At 31.9% G+C, this 21,828-nt stretch overlaps 1 protein-coding gene across 1 annotated transcript; it reads left to right on the top strand.

Annotated features, from left to right (window-relative positions):
* Positions 1 to 1,029: 1,029 nt before the first annotated feature.
* On the top strand, positions 1,030 to 15,644 carry LOC127734678 (uncharacterized). The gene is made up of 8 exons (XM_052244678.1): positions 1,030 to 1,121; positions 7,487 to 7,597; positions 7,891 to 8,025; positions 10,285 to 10,335; positions 11,810 to 11,920; positions 13,801 to 13,950; positions 14,648 to 14,728; positions 15,563 to 15,644. Exons 1-8 carry the CDS (start codon positions 1,031 to 1,033, stop codon positions 15,592 to 15,594), a joined length of 762 nt encoding a protein of 253 aa, XP_052100638.1. The 5' UTR covers position 1,030; the 3' UTR covers positions 15,595 to 15,644.
* Positions 15,645 to 21,828: the final 6,184 nt, after the last annotated feature.

Below are 21,828 nucleotides of genomic sequence, written 5' to 3' on the forward strand. Positions count from 1 at the left end.
TCAATAAGATGTGGACTAGAGACAGAGGCAGGATTGGATACTTTATATAATCTTGAATGATTCACTATTAAACTTTACATTTATAGTATTTTGAATTGTTTTTGATTGTTATAAGAGTAGTCTGATAAAGGTTCTAGGCACTTCATGTCAGAAAACTGTAAGCTAACAAAGTCTTGTTTTCAAATTCCTTAAAAATGATACAGGAGTGGGGGTATTAAATGTACTGTAAAAAGAAAAATTAGAGTACATGCAGTGATTTGTTTTAATCTATGATTCTGATAAATATGTATTGTTGTGAGAAAAAGTGTTTTTCAAGATTTTTCTTTTGGAATAAATGTTAGTATAAGTTGCATTGTGTAAATAGTTGTTAAACAAACCACGCCTCTTTTGGGGACATTCATAGATATTTAGTTCTGGTTACCTTTCTGTTCCAAGATATGATCTCTATGTTTCATCTCATAGAGACACAACGTGGGAATATAACCAGTTCAAATACACATGAACAGCGGCCAATTTGAATTCTGAGGAAGACCAAAAGTGAAGGGAAGGTAGTACTGAATTAAAACTGTTAAATGTTACTAGTACGGGTATCTTCTATTTTGATTACTCGAGAAACAGCTATGAATTTCTAAATTTTATGAAAAGAATGAACTACACCGACCTTTAAAAGTGAAGAAAAGGAACAAACAAATTACACCGATGTTAATTTGGTATCTTCATAAGGTTGTGAATAGGTATAACATTACATCATTTACATAGTAATTCATAATTTATATATGATAGCTTTTACCTAACTGTGATTTAGCATTGAAAGAAATGACAGAATTAGTCGTACATTTAGACATATTGCAATATATATCGAAAAATGACATTGATTAAAGTATCAAGTATTATCGATAAAGAATGAAACGTTTCTGTATGGAGGAGTTAAATAGTATATTATCTTATCGCTTTAGGATTTGACGTCTTTGGTGCAAGTATTATCTACACAGTGCAAGATTTATCTGATCACTCTTTCTGTAGGCTGACAATGTTGAAGTCGTTTATACTTTTGTCTTCAGTTTTAACTCAGACTTATGGTCAAGCATTTCAGTTTGTACCACCAACTGTAACAAGTGCACGTATGTTTTTTTTTTAATTTGTTTCATGTGATGTCGTATAATTTTTATAAAAAAATGTCTATCTAGGGAAAAGAGTAATGGCAAGTACAATCACGTTATTTACCCATAAATATTTAATGTACCTCGGACAATAGTCCCTAAATTTGACACCTTGGGGTGGATGGGTTGATTTTTATTTAGTTGTTGGGAAAGGAGTACCAACTCTTCAAAAAAACTTGCACTGTTCATTTCCGCGATAGGAAATTAAAACATATCATACTTGAAAAATATATTATGATATTTACAGACCAGAACAAGGACAGCCTAAACATTCCAAATATATCTTTGTGATTTAAATTTTTATTTTACCTCTCTATAATATGTCAGGGACGGCCACTGCTATATTTTGTTCATCCTTATGCATCCTATGTTTATGTCTTTTCAAGATTTCCCTGATCACTTTCCAATATTTTAACCCGTAAAAACATTTCTAAACAATATATAATGATGATTAATTAAGATTAAAATATGATAATACATATTCATTTACAAATAAATTGAATTATTTCATAAAAAGTTAAAAATGTAAATATATAAAGTAACCCCATGATTTTAAAATGCATTAACTTTATGCCATCCTTTTCTCAGTTTATGCAAAAGTAAATAAAAATGTGATCTAATATTTCAATATATTATTATTAGTGTTTAAGATCGAAAAAATTGTTGAGCGTTTTGTCAGCTGGCATAACAACCATTTAGTCTTAGAAGAGAGTTTACATGAAAAAACCATAGAAAAGTTAAATATGAGGATAAAAAGCTGATCATAAATATCAGGGTTAACATTTTATACGCCAGACGCCCTTTTCGTTTAAAAAAGACTCATCAGTGAAGCTGGAATCATTTTTGAAAGGGTACTTATTCACCATTAACAATGTCACGCACACTCTCTTATTCACAACACCCCGAAAATTCACGAATAAAGAATAATGGGGTGCTGAAATATAAATGATAAAAATAAGAGTAAAAATAAATAAAGAATAAAGATAAAAATTAAAAATAAAGAATAAGAGTAAAAAATAAAGAAAGAAAAAAGAGAAAAATCTTCGAAAAATTAAAGAATAAGGAAATGAAAGAACCCAATCCAGATCTTCATTTATGATCTCCAATACCACCAAGTGTCTTTTATTGAAATTGTCAAACTCAAAATTGCCCGATGTAGAAATTTGTAAATAAATCTGACAGAGATTATCGAAATTAACCATCAACACCAAATTCTATTTCAAAAAAGAAAAAGAAAACATTAAGATATCACTAAAGACAGCCAATTACGAGGTTCCTGAGTAAGGACACGCGTATGGACATGTGCAGTGGCTAAACTCTAATGTAGTTTCTTTAAGCACTCAATCTTTCCATTTCAAACTCGGAACATAATGCAAATCGAATAAAAAAATAAATATCAATAATAACTCTATTATACTACTATTTTAGTAAACAAAAAGCAAGGACAACAATAAATACATCATACACAGATGAGAGGGTGATAGAACAGATATTTGCCATGTGAAAACATGGTCAATCGAGGCAAACTAGAAGGGATAATCTCCAGTATATAAAATTATTTAATTTATTATACTGAATATTCTGTTATTATTGTCCTTTTAATAACTGATTTAAAATTAAAACAATTGTCTTTTAAATTATTGATTTAAAATTAAACTATATCCTTTAATAGATCTATAATTGTTTATTACAGGGACTATTATATAATTGATTCCTCTGCACGATAGGATAACATTTAAAATAAAGTTGTCCGTTGAGTCATGTGTCATCCTCGTATTAACTAAAGAACAACTAGAATTTGAACCAGAATTATAATAATAATGAATACTACTGCATCAATAAATGCTTAGTTATGGAAAGCAAGAAAGGAAACTCGTTTCTCAATTGCTGATATGGTATGTTGCCGTCCTACACTATAAAGTGTCGGAGTCGGTACTTCTGAGTAGATTTAATGCAGCGAAGTCATTAACAGGACAGGAAGACATGATCTTGTACAATGCCCTTAAAAACATTTGTAAGGAATAACAATGCAAAAAATATGAAAGAAACTTTTTTATAATAGAAAAGAAAGTATACTTTAGTATGGGGTATCCATTCATGACACAAAATCAGTACATGCACAACAAAACACACAAAAAGCAAAGGAACAACGCTTGTATTGTTTTTTTTTTAATCTGAAAGAGACAGTAAGGCCTTCAACACTGAGCAAAAAAAAACTCTCACCTCATTGCAAGTTTAAGACGGCTACTTGCACCGGTTTGAGCGGAATTCTTATACAAAAGCATGTATTAAATAAAATGTAACAGATTTAAATAAAATATGGGTGTCGTGCTAGAAATCTGCCAAATTAACGGTTTCCTTAAACTTGTGTTATTGTGATGTCAGAATGAAAACTTCAGTAATTAAATTTGCGTACACCCTTTTCATTTTGGCATTTATCAGGTAAACTTAAAAAATTGAGGGGGAATAAATGCAACTAAAGTAGTAAATGTATTCAACCAATGTATCGACAATTTGAAAATTAATCTTTAACATAAAGAAAGAATAATAAACATTTGTTGACGTAATGTTGATAGCTATTATATAATCGGTATATTCAAACGCATAAATTATCGGTAAGTGTTGACTTTTGTTCGAGAGGAAAATAGTTATGAAAGTTGCTATTATATGCATATAATTCCCAGTGTGTTCGAGTGCAAAGAATGATCAGCATTTCCCCTCCCCTTATGCTTTCCATAACACATTATTCTTTATGCAAATATCATATCACCAATTTCAATTGACTCAGATGTTTCTTTCATGAATTAACATCCTGGATCCGGTTGTTCATCTCTTGGTTAAATTTTAACCAAGGGTTAAATATCATAAGGTTAATTTCTGTTGTTCATCCTGTGTTTAAATTTAAGCCTTTGTTAAATCCTTTGTTACATGATTCAGATTAAACCTTGCTGCGGACCTCGGATAAAGTTTCAATCAATAAATAGTTTTGTCTAAAAGAACGCTTCCCTGTTTAAAACTATATTCGAAAGGAAACTAAACGTTTGATACAACATATTTTTTGTTTTCTATTACCAATAGTAATCAAAAACTAATGAATACGTTTTACAGTCCTTCCCCCTTTTTGCATCGATGTTTACTTTCATATTGTCTAACTTTTCAAATGCAAATTATTTGTCATCTATATAAATAAAAAAATTGATGCAGCAAAATTAAACATCTTTTAGTAAGATAATGTATATCTCTACAGTATAATCAAATAATTTACGATAAACGCTTCTTTTTAAACAAAAGGTGCTCTCTGTCACGTCCGCGTCGTTGTTGTACTATTTAATGAACTTAGAAAGCGTATTGTTTTTAATAAGATACCATATTTATTAAACAAACATTTTTTTCTCGTACCGGAGAAAAGTGTTGATAATTCTTAATTTGATAAAAATTTACATCCACTGAAAATTTAACCATATGTTACGTAACCAAGAGTTAAAAAGAAGTTGAACAACTTAATTTTTAAATCTTGGTTACGTAACCCTCAGTTAGAAGATTAAACCCTGTATATATTGAACCAAAGATTATATTTAACCAAGAGATGAACAACGGGGTCCTGAACGATAGATAACAGTTATTTCAAGAATGGCTTACAATTTTGTGCATGATAAGAATTAAAAGGAAAGATTAAAAATGACACTCTGTAAATTTTATGGACACCATCACGAATTGGTTGATCCATACGATGTGCCTTTGTCCAAACTAACTAAGGACATTTTTACCACGTCTTAGATTGTGGTTTGCCATTACGTCGTCTGATCTTTTAAGTACCGAACGTGACCTATTCCCGATTGTGACTGTTTTGCTGAGTGTGAATTCGCATTGCTATAAGACGTGTCACGGTATTTTGCTATCCAAAATTCATGTATTTAGTTTTGATGTTATATCTGTTATTGTCAAATGTCTTATCGTTTATAGTTGTAATTCTTACTTTTTTCTGTTCTATTCGTGTGTGCGGGTAAAGATAATTTATCACCCAGTTCATTTATAAGATTTTAGAATTTGGTCAACTAAACTTACACTATGTATTTGGTTTTCAGTTCGATTTAGAAGAAATACCGACATAGCTAGATAATACAATTAATTATCTAATTACTAACACAATTTTATATTAATAAGTATTGTAATTTTCATTGTTATTAAATACATGTAATATCAGTATTACAAACATAATCTTGAACTCTATCCAATTTTTTGGAAATTTTTAGAAATTTACCTGTGACGTCACTTTTGTGCGTCGATCTATTCGGCTGACATACAATGCGTTGTTCGGCTGTGCTGTTTTTATGTGCTTATCTAGATTGTTTTACGTATTCGTTTTTATTCTGAAGTTAGTCACCACTTCGATGTTAACATGTATATCAATTATATGGTCATTGTTATATTTTATAAATTGACTGTTTGCAAAAATATGAATTATTCTAAATACTAAATATTTTCTTTTTCCAGGCAGATAACCTAGCCGTATTTGGCACAACTTTTTGGAATTTTGGGTCATCAATGCTCTTCATCTTTAGGACTGGCACCTTTAATAACTATTAGCTTGTCGTAATGTTCTATTGTATTGTTTATTTGTGTGTTTCTCTGTCCTGTATGTTCTTCCATTTATTTGTACTGTAGTCCTGTCATGTTATGTTGTCATTTTAGTGTTATATTTAACATTGCCATTAAAGCGGGAGGTTTGGCTAGCCACAAAACCAGGTTAAACCCACTATTTTTTCTTAAACTGTCCTGTACGAAGTCAGGAAAATGGCTATTGATATCTTATAGTTCGTTTCTGTGTGTGTTGCATTTTAGTGTTTCTGTTGTGTCTTTGTTCTCCTCTTATATTTGATGTGTTTCCCTCAGTTTTAGTTTGTAACCCGGATTTGTTTTTTCTCAATTGATTTATGAATTTCGAACAGCGGTATACTACTGTTGCCTTTATTTATATCAATATTTTTATTCTTTGCCATTTTGGAGAGCGTAAATGTTTCATTTTGGCCAAAATTTTAAATAAAATAAAATATTTTAAACGATGGTAAACAGTAGGTCTCCTTTTCATCAGTTGATATAAAGATACATTTAAGGTTACGTACAAAAAAGTAAAATCACAAAAATACTGAACTTCGAGGAAAATTCAAAAAGGAAAGGTCTAAGAGTGACAAGGTACTTACGCTGTGACATTAATATTTAATCGAACAAAAATCTGGACTATGAATTTGTCTCATCACATTTTGTTGTTGGTCCTTGTAGTCATTCATAAACAGCATCAATCCCGTCCACTTTCGAAGAAGTGTTCTGCGGGGCGACGTGTTTCATGCTGACTATACTGTGTGGTGTTTAAAATAAATAAGACCATTTGGATTTAATATTACATTTTGTTTTAAATTATCAAAAGCTCCATGATTCATTTGAATGAATTTGTTATAAATGCTTATACGTATGAAAACGCATATCTTCTTCATATCCTGATGAAGGTAAATCAAGAAAAGCGCTTCGGACGCATGAAATTTATAACGTGTTGTTTTAATTTTTTCTTCTTTTCATTTCAAGATATCAATTGAGAGTGAATACGACTTATACAAACTCAAGTGAATAAATCCTGATAGGATTATTAGTTAAATAGACAAACCTGGGGGAATTTCTGTTATGAAGCTAGTTCACCCACGCGGTCTAATTGTAACTCCGCAAATCTTTTCAAGATTCGCCGTCATTCGCTCTGGTTGCGACTGAAGGTTTTTTTTATGACGTACACGTACTTTTATTTTGACTTGATTGCTTATAAGAGTTGTATCATATAAATCCCTATAGAGAAATAAAAGCAATTCAGATCTTTTAGTAGAGGGATGTTAGCCTTGAACGGTCGTCATGTTCATTCTTTCAGATAATTTTGATAAGCGACTGTGGTAAATTCAGCACTGTTCAGTAACTTTTCAGACAAATCAGTAAATTATTTTTGTGTAGAGGTTAAGTTAAGTACCGAACAGTCTGAACACAGACTGAACAGATCTTTATTGACTGCAAGCCAATTGACAGAACAGTACGATATTTACCTAACTGAATAAGTCTAAAAGTTATCTGAAAGACTGACAAGTTCTTAATCATTTATTGTTCAGTCTTTAAAGAACTGATTCAGATCAAAATTGGTTTAAGATTTTCAGTGCAAAATTATCCTTATCGCTGCCTGGTACCCCACGTACAATGTTTGTTTGCATGTGCAAGCGTGTTTCGTTATAAACCTTGTTTAAATCTGTTCTTTCCAACTTTAATTTTAAAATACTTGTTTAATTCTATTTCAGAATGTAAAGACAGATTACCCAATTGTTTTGCATTTAAAAAAGATTCTTGTCTAGCACCATATGAAAAATGGGCAAAAGATTACTGTCCAAACTTTTGTGGATTCTGCGTAGGTAAGACCATCATTATAGAAACAAACAAAATACATAAAGAATGTAACCCACTATACAATTTTCTGTTGTTGTGGGAATTCTAAGTTCATTTACGTCTCCAGTATTTATTTTCAAAAAAGAAAGCTCCCAGAAAAAAATACTGAGAAAATTATTTTGTTACTTCAAATCAATTGGTACTACTAGCTAACGTGCCGCCAACATTCGGAATTGGCTATTTAAAAAAACGAATACTCTGGAGAACCAACTCCAACACGAGTTTTTGTTTTAGTGAAATGTTTATTCGTTTTATGAAGGTCCAACAACCCCATTACCACCTTGTGAGAACACCAAACCTGATTGCGAGAAATACCAAAAAACTGTGTGTACTGAGGATGCATACAGACAATGGGCCTATGATAGTTGTCGGTACTACTGCCGACTTTGTTCACGTAAGTCCAAAAATACAAGTATTCCAAATCATATGTTTGAATGTAATTAACGTAATTGGACAAACAATTGTTTTTTCTGGCGGTGGTGGAGGGCAGGTTGATGTTGAAAATAAAATACTTGGCCTGATAAAAACTGAAAATAAAGAATTTTGCACAAGACAGGATAAAAATGAAGATTCTGCAAAATAAGCATGCGTAACAAAAAATGAAAATAAATGGTCAATCCGGAAAAAATCCTCCTTCTCCCCCTACTCCTTAAAATTATTCGTCGCCACATATGATAGCTTGCTGAATGAAGTTCCCCTATGCTATTTTCTTCGGCAAGCAGAGTTTAATTTTAATAATAATAATTTCCTTTATTTCAACAGGATAACATATTTAGTCGAAAGACTAGTTAACAACAAAAATCCGGACCTTTTCCCCGAATGTGATCTACCAAATAATAATTAAGAAACACGTGGGATGGGGTGCAACGTGATGAGCATGATCTGCTTACCCTATCAGAGCAACTGAGATCACTCTCTACAAAATTAGACTTACCAAAGGTTTTGTACTAACATGAGCAACACGATGGATACCACACGTGGAGCAGGATCTGCTTACCTTTCAGGAGCAACTGAGATCACCGTCGGTTTTTTGTGGGATTCGTGTTGCTCAGACTTTAGTTTTCTATGTTGAGTTAGTTGTCCTTTGGTCTTTTTTTTTTTTGCTATGATGTTGTCAGTTTATTTTCGAGTTTGAATGTGCCTTTGGTACCTTTCTGATCTCTTTTACAATGAGGTCCTGTATAATATACATATATTACAACATAATGTATAAAATTTTATAATAAAAATTCTAATGTAAATGTTAAACTATTATAATGTTATTAGGTTTAAACAAATTATTATCAAATATATGTTTTTTTCAAGATTCAATTGTGTTACATTGTTTTAAATTTGTAAACAAATTGTTCCATAAAATACTTCCAGATATCAACAAGGAGCGTTTATAGCATTCAGTTTTTATTTATTTATTTTGAAACAAAAAGCATATTACAAATACTTTGGCTGGTTGTTCTAGAACTAAGTTGACGATGTCATACTATTATGCTCATTTAAAATATTTCGTTCTGCCCTTTTATGAAGCTTAAAAATTCTACCAAAAAAAGCAACATTTTTTGCACCTGATCAAATGGTACAACAATAATTGAAATGTGGAAAACATTTGACTTTCGGTTACAGGAAAAAAATGGACTTCTTTTCTTTCTAAGGCTGATGCAATACATGTAATAAATTTTACAAGACTTAAGGACAAAACTAGTTTTTAAAAAATAGATTGCAGCAAGATAATAGCCTCAAACAGAGTTTTGTGATAATTTAGTTTAGTTGTTGTATGGAATTAATTTTTAGTCTTAAAAGTTTATGATAATGTATCTATTAGTATTAAGTAAAAATTTTATTTTGCGTTATTTTCTTATTTCATAAAATGTGCAACCTCCCGCCCTTTACATATGCACTAAATACATTAAAATATATTTCATTTCATTCTCTACATATTTTTATCAATTAAATAAATGTGTTAGCATAGTCCAAGGTCAATCGTAGTCAGGACTGTTTTAAGCTAGCTTTGTTTTACATCCTTAGACATGTCTCGGACACGTCCTAAGATCATCCTAATTAAAGTCCAAGACATATCCAAGGACATATCCTATGATACTTTCATTGACATGGCCCCCTGATTCATAATTGTCAAGTAAAACACTTATTAAGTGAATTAGATTTTATTTGATTTATTAGACTTATTAGAATTAAGGCAATATTCTGATTTTTAATATGGTTAATTTCAAATATTTGAAAATATAGCATTTTTGTTTAGCACATGAGATGTTTGCATATAATTAAGTTATTTAGCTAAAAATTGAAAGACGGATTTAAACCATAATTACAGGAAATGTCAGAAATGTCGAGTTTCGTTTAAGTAGTAATGTTGTATTTGAACAGAAGAAGGTTTTTATAAATTTATTTCTTTATTTTCTTTTAAAAATCGGCAGACAATATTTCCTTAATCCCAAGTCACAATATATTTATGGTTTTAACCGTCCGTAAGCAAATACTTTGAATATCAAATAAAATAATAAAAATAAATACAGTATTACATTATTTATTGAATATTTTGTTTAATTTTTATTGCTTAAAATACTTAACAAAAATTATGTAAAATAGTATTCGCCATTGCCATATTCATAAAGATGCTTATTACAAAAATACTTTTCTTTAGCGGGCCAGCTAATAATAAAAGACAGTCAAATAACAACTTTGCCACCAGCATGTAAGTATAAACATTTCACAAAGAAAAGCAAAAAATATATGTATTACACAGTCTACAGTTTTATTTGGTTATTTCTGTTTTATAATATATATATATTTATACACACTAAGTTTCTGCACAACTAACAGTCGATAGACACGTCCTTACACGTACTTATGTTTATATTCACATATGCTTCACTGATTACCACATCTGCCAATTTGTCAAGTCATTAAAGTGAATAATCATAATACCCTAAGGGTTGACTGGTGTATAGAATTTTAGTCAACTTGTCTTCTCTCCTCAGACAATAAAACCCATGTTAGAGGTGGGCGTCGGTTTGGCTGTTTGTGATGTATAAATGACGTGAACTCCGATGCCTCATGTAGGTGGAGTTCCACACTCTCTTCACGTTTAGAAACCATTGTAACAAATATATGCCTGTTGCGAGGTAAGATTATTGTGCCTAGCCAAAATAATCTCTTTTCCAGTAGCTGTCTAAATTTCATCATGGTTGAAGCACTAAGAAGAACCTATAATTTGTATTACGTGTAGTTTTCGTCCTGAATATGCATATAAAATTTGCAATTAGAGGTTGAGCAAACATCAATCCATCAATACAAATTTTAATATAGAAATCTTATTAATTGTTCGTTTTTATTGCTAAGTGTTTGAGTGTTTTTCCACATTTGTGTATATACATAATTTTATACATCATTCATTTGTGTTTTTCAATTTGAAATTAACTGGAAGAGGGTGGGTGTCCGAATAAGCATCTTTGCCTTTTCAGTGATCATTTACCTTGTTGTGAGTCTGTAATGTCTATATGGATACTACGCAACATCACAGTAGTACTCATTTGTCTATTTAATTTAAACTTCAACTCATTGGCGTTTTGCAATCGATATTTTTGTACGATTCTTGCTTAGTGTTCAAAAAATTTAACTCATATTCTCTGTTCCGATAACACATGTTGATTTGCTATAAATTTCATTCTAAATGAAAGAAATATAACTATACCTTATCTGAAAGTAGTATACAAAATTATAATATAACTGAAAAAAAAATCAGACTGCATAGCAAACCAAATCATCAATAAGCAATGCGTTTAGGACAGAATTTACACACACGAATAGTGCAATATATAAGATTGATATCCTGAATGGGTATCCGTATCACATCTGGTGGCGTTTACTTCCTTATATGTACTATTGATTTGTTGAGCAGGTTTCCAGTCTACTAAATATATCCTGATCAGGATATTGTACTATGTTAAAGAAAGAAAAGAAACAATATAAAATGACACCAACGTAAGCAAAATCAAGAAAAGAAAAAGAGACACATGATATAAGAAGCAATATCAACATGTCCTTGATATTATTAGAAAAGGTTAGATAAAAAAAACCCACAATAATCATAATGATGGAAAAAAGAAACAGATAATTAGTTTACGCTTGTTTTGTAAACTACTGAACGTTTCATGTTTATTTTGTAGTATGCGTAGATAAACGTCATGACTGTAAACTGTATGGTAAAGATTCGTGTAAAGGGCAATACAGCACCTGGGGTAGGGAGAACTGTAACCGTTTTTGTGGATTCTGCCAAGGTAAGTATACACAAAATAGCAATAGTTTTAAAAAGAGCAATTTTCTGTTACGCGGTATAATCACTACGAACTTGTTTCTCACAGTAACAATATTTATCTAACAGGAAGCATTTTGCGGATATCGATGAACAGTCACATATTTTCTCTCAAAACTTACCGACCCTTCTCTTCTGTATACCGACATGTCAACATCATTACAGAAGTAAAATTGAATTGTACGTACAAGGTTCATGAAGAAATACTTGAGATTGCTTGAATTGAAATTAAACATGTACAAACTGTAACACATTTGTTTCTAAACAAAATACCATAGATAGTTTTATTTCGTTTGGTCAAATAGCTCCTAACGTTTCTTCGTATCTATGCATCCATGGCTTTCAAATGTTTAGGTTTGAGCATTCTTGGTAAAGATAAAAAAAAGAAAATTGTTTCGATTTCGTATATACGAAATTTATAACGTGTTTTCCTTTCTAGCACTGGGTCGATTCCACTGCTGATGGACTCTTAGTTCCCTATGGCATTATCAGCTAAGTAGCCATTGCTTCAATGCTGACATGATTAAAACTAACATATTTTCTAAAATTCGCCGTTGAAAAAAAACTAAATTTCCAACTCCCTCAGGCAAAGTTAACCTTAGATTAATTTAGCGATTCTTTATGTTCCTTTAGGTTATACAGTTGCTTATGTTTCTGCCTACATGTATTTATACATTTCTGGCTTGCAAATGTTTTGTTTTGGTCGTTCCTGTTGAAGGTAAATCCAGAATATCGCTTCGGATACATGAACTATATAAAGTGTTTTAATTTTGATTTTTTTGAATGGGACTCTAGCTTGCTCCTCGTGTCTTATCTTTAACGACCTCTTCTGACAATTTTCGACGTTTGACAAATACCACACAACTAGTTCGTCAGAAAATCGACACAATTGAATAAAACTTTTGGTTTATGAAACCTAAGTTCATTAGACTACTTAATTTGCAATACAATGTTAGTTTAGGAACATTGATAAAATCAGATCAAAATGAATCTTGATCCGTTCGAAATTGTCGACAGGCCAACAAGCATCCTATATAAAGCTTACATTAAACTACAGCCGGCTGCCAATCATTTCTGAAAACCATAGCATTCGGTCATGTCTACATTAACAACTATAATACACTTTTTACAATAAATTGGTGTTTTTTAGTTAGATTTTTAATGTTTTGACATATCTTAAGAATAGGACAGTATCGTTTGCAAACAAATCAGATATCCCTGAATATTATCAATTGGCACATCTTGTATTATGTCAGTTATAAAAGAAATTAAAATAACAGAGGAAATATCAGTTCACTCTGTATTTTCCCGCAAAATAATTGACGAAAACCTCGGAAAATTCACATTCGCTGCGAACTCGATAACGAACAGTTTTGAAGACAGCCTAAAGTATTGAATACATTTTGTGCTAACACCGCTTTGTAATAGTTTGTACCATTGAAGTAACCAAATATCCTTGCCTTACGGGAATTAGCGAATGCGCAATATAGTAGAATAAATGTAATGATATCGTGCAATACAAATATAGCGCCAACAGTAGAATAGTCAGTACGAGATTTAAACTGCTTATTGATAAGTTGTTCTTTATCAGTTAAGTCAAACTTACTGATCAGTCAGTTAATATAGCTGTAAAAAGGTTTGAAAAAAACACTTACTAAAACGATAAGTAAATACGAAAGTAAAAGATAATTGTCAGTAAATGATTTATTACTTCGTTTATAATGAAGATAATCATATCGCTTCGGTTTATAGCAGAAAATGGTCTGGTAATAGCTCGTCTGCTGATTGCATTAACTGGATATGAATTAATACTTGACATATTACATTTTTGTGTCTTTTTTATAGGTCTACCCACACCTGCACCACCATGTATAGATGGTATACCCAATTGTAATCAGTATGAAAAGGATACATGTACAGACATTAAGTACAAAGAATGGGCGGAGGAAAACTGTAATAAATATTGTGGTTTCTGCTCTGATGGAAGTAGTAGTGGTAAGCAGACGATTACCGGCCGTCTACAAATTATGTATAAAATTTTTTTTCTACACGAATTATTTTGAAATTCCGACATTTTTTAAACAATAACTATATGCAATTTTTAATTTAACTATTTCCTTTCATTTAACGATCTTTTTGTATGTTGGTATAAAAATCAATTATACCACTATTGGTTATTTTGTATATATAGTAATCAGACTGATGTTTGTTTTTTCTATCCGTTAAATCCATGCTTTGTTTTGCTTTTTGTTTGTAAACACTGTGTTGTTGACTTCCCTGTTACCCAAATGTGTATTAATGTACTGTGCAGCTTATAAATTTGAATGTTATATATCTTAAGATAAGGTAAGCTCAGTTATTAATAGTTTAAAATTTAAGCAAAACCATTTTATTTCTGGAGAAGCTTCCAATAATTTTCCTTTTTTTTGGGGGGGGGGGGGGGGCAACAAGTAGCATGTATTCGAATTTCAGATCATAGAATTATGATATTTTTTACAACTTGCTGAATTTAAATTTTCCAATATGATACAAAATACAAAATTATTAATTCACAATAAAATTGGAAATAACGACTCAATACTGTTTTAGAATATTGTCAGACTGTTGTGATTTGTAACTTAACATTGTCATGGCACTGTATGTAATCAACCATATGTAACACTCGTAACTTAACATTGCAATGACACTGTAGGTAATCAACCATCTGTGGCTCCTGTTCCAACATTTGCACCGCCGCTTCCACATGCTCCAGGAAATCAACCTACCCCTTCAGGTACGTTTTAATGATGTTATACTCCTCTTCACAAGATATGATGAGCAATTTGGTGAGTATGATGGTTCTGTTCCCATTCAATCTGATGACGGTAAAGAACGGTCGTTAAACTCTATATCGGCCAAACTGCTTACAGAATATTTTTACTACAGATATCAATAAATAATACAGATACATTTTGCAAGCATAATAAATTGTAATCCTCATCAGGTAGCAAACGCGTTGCCTGTTTTTATAAACTCTTAACATTAATCTTATTACATATAATATATACAAAACGATTAAAAAAAATCGGCACAGATAGAGTTTTAATTTGCATAAAAAAGTTGGGATCAAATGGGACTCTTAATGACATCTCTCCGTTGGCAACAGTTACCGATATTTGAGACAAGGACTAGGTATCTTTTTCATTACCTTATGTATTGGTTTTTAGTTATCTGTTAGACTTAGTTTTTTTAGTACAATGTTTAACGCTTTATTTGTGTAACTACATATAATCTTCATTTGCACAAAATTGTAAGAATACTAACATTATATGACGGAATTATTTAAATTCTTAATTTTTTGTTGTTGATAAAACAGATGCTGCAATGAGTTAGCGATATCCATTTCATACATTCATTTTTGACAAAGGTTAACCTAGTCAAAAAAGAAAATTATTTTTTTTAAAGATAAAAATAATTGCTTTCAAAACAGCACTTAACTACCAAATCATATTGTGAGACTTATTTTGACTAATCTTGATTCAGCGGGTAGCTTATTGTATGTTTCAAATGTTATATTTCTGTAATTACTGTCAGTTATATTTCAATGTCCATTCTTTTTTACTTGTAGGTACACTGGCCCCTCCTCTACCTGGTAAATAATTAATTATTTATCATGCATTATATGGAAACATGATCATTAAAAATGGAAAACAAATCTGATTTTCCTTGTCCTTTTTATTCACCTATCACCCTGTATAATGACATATTCGTGAATGTATGCACATCGTCTGGGTTCTTGAAATGCATGTATTATTTATTTTCATTTGAACGAGATATTCTAAAGCGTTTTTCTTTTCCTTTAAGCATCATTGCAGATGACGAAACAGTCATGGTTACATATTAGTTTAGATTTACATAAAGTTCTGGCATATTATAAGGTGGTTGAAAATCCTTCTTTCAAAAAAAAAAGTCCATCACTTTGTGCTTAGATATGCATTTTTACTTAAACATCACTTCTTTGAGATTTTTGAAACTCAGCAATACCTATCAAACCTTCCAAAAATCTAAGTATCTATTCAAAGATACTTAATTTAAGACAATGATATCATTGCTGATGTTCTAAATTGTTCCTAGTAGTCTAAGTAGTCAGTTTAATTCCTTTGTGTGTTTTGAATTTGTTCAACGTTCAAGTAAATATCTTACTGATTGCCTGTTATAATTTGAAATTGAATGCAAAGCTGACAACATATATCTAATATTCCATCTTTTGCTATAGTTATTACCGTGAACTTATATTTCCTTATTGATTGATTATATATACAGTACATCAATAAATTCCTACGACAAAAAAGCATATTGATCATAGTCTTTCATGATATTGTTTTTCATTGGCAATGATATCACATTTCAAAATTTACTTGGATTTCCAACCTTATGTAAGGTAAACCAAGAAACACTGAAATCGGTATTATACGTTTATCAATACACATTGGTGTCCAAACATGGAAAACTTCTACAAAACCAAAACTTCTACATAAACAAAACCAGTTTGCATTGGAAAGGATGAAAAGTTAACATATCCTTTCTAAAACTTTCCTTTGCCAACAAAGGTCTCGATGCAATCAACTTGGGCAATATCCTTCATCATAAATCAGTTCACTCGAAAATACCGCCCTATTTTAAAGATCAGTCTGTACCTATCATTTCTTAAGCCTATACCAAACCAATTGCAACTAAAATTTTCAATTACAAACATGTGTTGCAGGATCTCAATATTGACGACTTCAAGTCTCAACCTCCTGATTGCATCTGTGCTAGTTCCCCGTTCATATATAATCCGACTGTCCACGTTATTACTGGTGACCTTAACATTGTCAATAATACTTCTCTGCGAAATGTGTTATCCAAAGGCCCGAAATATCGTGAGCCTAAATGCATCAACTGGATACACAACTTCAAAATACTGATGGATTCAGTCCAGGATTATTCCAGGCATTGGGTTAAACGCGAGAAAGAAGACATCGATACTTTTTCCGAATGGATTAAGGGTGTGAGGTCGTTGATACAAATCAGAATTAGAAAAAACTGAATGGGTCTATGAATACCTATGCGACATCAATCTTTAAAAGACCCAAAGGTTACAAAACACCTGTCCTATCTCCATGACAAATATATTGTTTTTCCCGCAGATAAAGCCCCAAACAACATCGTTTTTATTATTTGTGTAAATCATATTACATAAACTGCTTGATAAATAAGTAAGTTATTAACAATTTACTTGGAAACTCAACATATACCCAACCGACACTTACCAAGAAGGAGATCCTGGATAAGCATAGGTCTGTTCTATGTTCCTTTAGAACTTCAACCAAAGATAAAGAACTAGATATTCTTTCACTGTATTGGATACCAAATTAGTGTGCTTACAAACAACGTGATATTGCTGGGTCTTCCAAGTTCTCCACTAAACCTCCTTCCTACTTATTAACATCAATTTTATCAGCACTCAAAGCAGGGCTTCAAAGTTATTGTGAAACTGCATATTCTATAGGTGGCGTGAATCAGATGTAGATACTTGAAATTCCAAAGATCTTTTAGAGTACATTCAATCTAGGACTTTTTCATCTTGCATTAGTATTAAAACATTTGACTTTTCTACTCTTTACACAAGCATTTCTCACGTCCTCCAAACGTAACAAATACGCTGTCAATCAATAAAAAAAAATTAAGCATCTTGATAATGTCAGTTTCAGAGAATTTTTTGTTTGTATCCTTTACAACAAAAGAGATGTTGTCAGCTTCCCAATAGTGAACTTTCCATTTCTATGTAGCAACATTCCAGCAGTGCCTGCATACGGAGTATACATCTCCCAGTTGATAAGATATTCCAGAGCTTGTATTTCTTATCATAATTTCCTTGATAGAGGGTTGCTGCTCACAAGGAAGCAATTAAACCAAGAGTTCCAAAAGAGAGGCGAAGGATACCAAAGGGACATTCAAACTGACAACGCCATGGCCAAAAAGAAAAAGACAAACAAACAACAGTACACAAAACACAACATAGAAATCTAAAGACTGAGCAACCCGAACCCCACCAAAAACTGGGGGTGGTCTCAGGTGCTCCGAAAGAGTAAGCAGATCCTGCTCCATATGTGGCAACCATCGTCTTGCTGATGTTAGTACAAAATGGGTACAAAATCCAAGTGGTGAAGATGAAATCATCCCTTCGTAAATTTTACGGACGCCATCATGAGTTGGTTGACCGTTATGGTAATCTATTTCACAGATGACAACGGATATGTTCCCATTGTCGTAACTGCAATTCTGTCCTTTTTCCCCTAACGTGACTGTTTATAATATGTTGGTGGTGTACTGGTGTGCTGTCGTGGATTCATGGGAGGTGTCCGTTGTTATTTTATGGTTAACATGTTGTAATGTACTATTATACTCTTTGTTTATGTGTTTCTCTGTCCTGAGTGTTCTTGCATTTATTTGTACTGTATTCCTGTCACGTAATGTTGTCATTTTAGCGATATTTTTAACATTGCCATATAAGCAGGAGGTTTGGCTAGCCATAAAACCAGGTTCAACCCACCATTTTGTCTTAAAATGTCCTGTATCAAGTCAGGAATATGGCAGTTGTTATTAACTAGTCCGTTTCTATGTATGTTAGCGTTTGTTTTTGTTGAAGTTCAGTGTTTCTGGTGTTCCGTTGTGTTCCTCTTATAGTTGATGTGTTTCCCTCGGTTTTGGTTTGTGACCCGGAGTTGTTTTCGCTTAATCGATTTATGACTATTGAACAGCGGTATACTACTGTTGCCTTTATTTTCTACAAAATTAGACTTATCACCGGGTTTGTACAAACATGAGCAACACGACGGGTGCCACACGCGGAGCAGGATCTGCTTACCTTTCAGGAGCCCCTGAGATCACCCCCAGTTTTTGGTGGGGTTCATGTTGCTCAGTCTTTAGTTTTCAATGTTGTGTGTTTTGTGTACTGTTGTTTGTCTGTTGGTCTATTTCTTTTTTAGCCATAACGTTGTCAGTTTGTTTGCGACTTATAAGTTAGAATATCTCTTTGGTATCTTTCGCCTCACTTTTGCAATATTTAATGAGTTTCAAGTTAAGCAAACTGGATGTGGACTAATCTTCTTATATCTTCTTATATGAAGAGTGACAAATAAATCCCTTCAACGTATAAATATTGATGCATTATCAGTTCGGTGACGATACTTAAAACAGTTACTTCACTTTGAAAAGTCATTGTTTGAATCGAAGGGCATCGAGAAAAAGTGTGGTGTAATGATAATGCGTATGACCGCCCGTTGGTATGCAGCAAATTACACTTTATGACACCAACATTGTTTTTGAAAATGAGGTTATATAATTTGACCAATGGTTGATTTTACTGCTGATAGATTTATCTTCGAGGACATCAAAAGTGGCTTAGACGGAACTATTGATGGAAAAATTTATAAGTATATTCATTTTATAAATAAACTCATCATAGATACCAGGATTAAAATTTTGTACGCCAGACGCGTGTTTCGTCTACAAAAGACATATCAGTGACGCTCCAATTAAAAACGTTAAAATGGCCAAATAAATTACGAAGTTAAAGCGCATTGACGACCAGAAATTCCGAAAGATTTTGTCAAATAAAGTTGAGGGTATCTATTCCTGGGGTAGAAAATCCTTAGTATTTTGAAAAATTTAAAGTTTAGAATCAGTTAATTTATAATTATGACCATATCAATGATAATCCATGCCAACACAGAAGTGCTGACTACTGGGCTTGTAATACCCTGGGGGAGAAATCTAAACCAGCAGTGGCATCGACCCACAAAACTTGATTTCCATCCAACTCAAGCAGGGTTCCAAGAAGGTAGTTGTTATTTGTTCATAACTCCGGTTGCTGATGAAGTCACCTCTATTGTCATAGGTATTTTAGAAGATAGACAAATAAAGGAAAGAAATAACTAATGTACTGCTAAACTATTATCTCTTTCTATACATAGGTTTATAATTTGAATTCGCCTTTTATAACAGATATAAAGTTGTTAAGTTTGAATTCCAAATTTATCGAAAATAATAGCGTCGGTCTATATTTTCTAATCAACTTAAGAATTTGTTTACATTTTACATTTGAAAAGAAAGAGACTATTTTAGAAAAAAAAACATTTTAGCCTTCTCTTCTTTGCTATTAACATATATTTATACCAAAACAATCACAATTATCTTTTTAAAAAGATTGGTATATATATATATAGTGTAGGTTCTTCCAGATGGTTCACTGAACGCCTAGCTAAAATTCTTACTACCGATCGTTCAAACAGAAAAATAATTAAATATCGCCTTCAAAATGATTGTGGTAAGGTCAATTCAAATACGTGTAGCTAATTTAAATAATTTGTCTTAATTTCAAACTTACGAATTTTGGTAAGTTGATGGAAATCGGATGTGAATTAAGATCTACTGAAATATTTTCAATCACAATTATTGAAGATTTTGCAGCAATATTGTTACATTTTTTTCAAACACATTTTCGTGCTCATTTAAAGATTGTCTACATTATATATTTAAGGGCTGCTTGATATCTGGATATTTCTTTCAATTTGAAACAAAAATAGAATTAATGACAAACATATAAAGACACCGAAATTATCGTCCTATCTGAAAAAAAACAGGTTGTGTCTTAAACCCTGTTGTGACATCTTTTTACAGAGTCAGGATTTGAATGGCGGGCTAGACATGTACAACAGGAGATACGTACCCTATTGACGCACTTGCTCGCTCTGAATGCAATTCCTTCAATGCACTCAGGTTTATTATCTTGGTTGGAAAAGGTATTTAAAAATTAAAAAAATTAATACAAGAATTATAAATTGCATGCGCCCAAAGCGCTTTTTCTGGATTTTCCTGTATCAGGAACGCTAAAAGCCGAATATTTGAAATGTAGAAGAACCGAAACAGTTTAAGAGCTATATGACCAAAAAGGACATTTAAAATAGTGTTATGATATTGTAATTATCATATTTATTTATTTTGGCCTATTCTGTTTTGTGTTATAAGATGTTTACATAGTTGTTTACAAAATAATGTTATAATTGTGCAGTTTATAAATCACTGAAACAATCATAGATACTGATGGAATGATTAGAACTTTCTATTTGACTGGCATAATAATTCCGGAATATTCATAATCTACCTTGCGTAAACTAAGTCTATAAAGTCCGACCAGGGTTAAAATTTCATGTCAGGTTTAATTCAGTAGGTCGTTTACCAGTTAGGGATTGCTAAGTATAGGTCAAGTGCTTATCATTCAGAATCTCAAAGTGCCTTATAACGTTTTCATCAAACATTGAAGAACATGATTAGAACTTTTTGTCTTCAATTTGACAGGGACTGGGATGATGGTGTTTACTTTCTACTTTTTGCGGTCCAAGAGTCTGTTCAAGAATCACTTGGTTTTAGCCCCTTTGAGTTGGTGTTTGGTCATACTGTATGGGAAAAATTGGTTAAAGAAAAATTGCTTACTGAACACACTGACTAAATCTTCTAGACTATGTATATATCTAGATTGAAAGAAAAATTGCATACTGCTTGTCAAATTGCTCAGAAAAACTTAACAGCTGTTCAGAATAAGATGAAAATATAATATGATAAAGATGACAGGGACAGAGTTTTTGAGCCTGGTGATATGGTACCTGGACATCCTTTACAGGCTAAATACTGTGGTCCTTATACAATAGAGAGTAAAATCAATGATTTGAATCATATTGTAAAAACTCAAGGTAGGCGCAAACAAAATAGAGTGTGTCACATTAATATATTAAAACCAGTTGCTACTTTTAGCCATGGTTAAATTGGAGAACTGGAGAACGATCATAACAA

Source organism: Mytilus californianus, unplaced genomic scaffold (assembly GCF_021869535.1).
Source record: "Mytilus californianus isolate M0D057914Y unplaced genomic scaffold, xbMytCali1.0.p SCAF_3, whole genome shotgun sequence".
Taxonomy (NCBI): domain Eukaryota; kingdom Metazoa; phylum Mollusca; class Bivalvia; order Mytilida; family Mytilidae; genus Mytilus; species Mytilus californianus.

What these genes read in the sequence shown, in the direction of transcription:
- LOC127734678 (XM_052244678.1), top strand. Translation starts at nt 1,031, where the DNA reads ATGTTGAAGTCGTTTATACTTTTGTCTTCAGTTTTAACTCAGACTTAT. An exon ending in CTTTTGTGGATTCTGCGTAG is followed by an intron (nt 7,598 to 7,890) that starts GTAAGACCATCA and finishes CGTTTTATGAAG; the next exon opens with GTCCAACAACCCCATTACCA. An exon ending in CTCTGATGGAAGTAGTAGTG is followed by an intron (nt 13,951 to 14,647) that starts GTAAGCAGACGA and finishes ATGACACTGTAG; the next exon opens with GTAATCAACCATCTGTGGCT.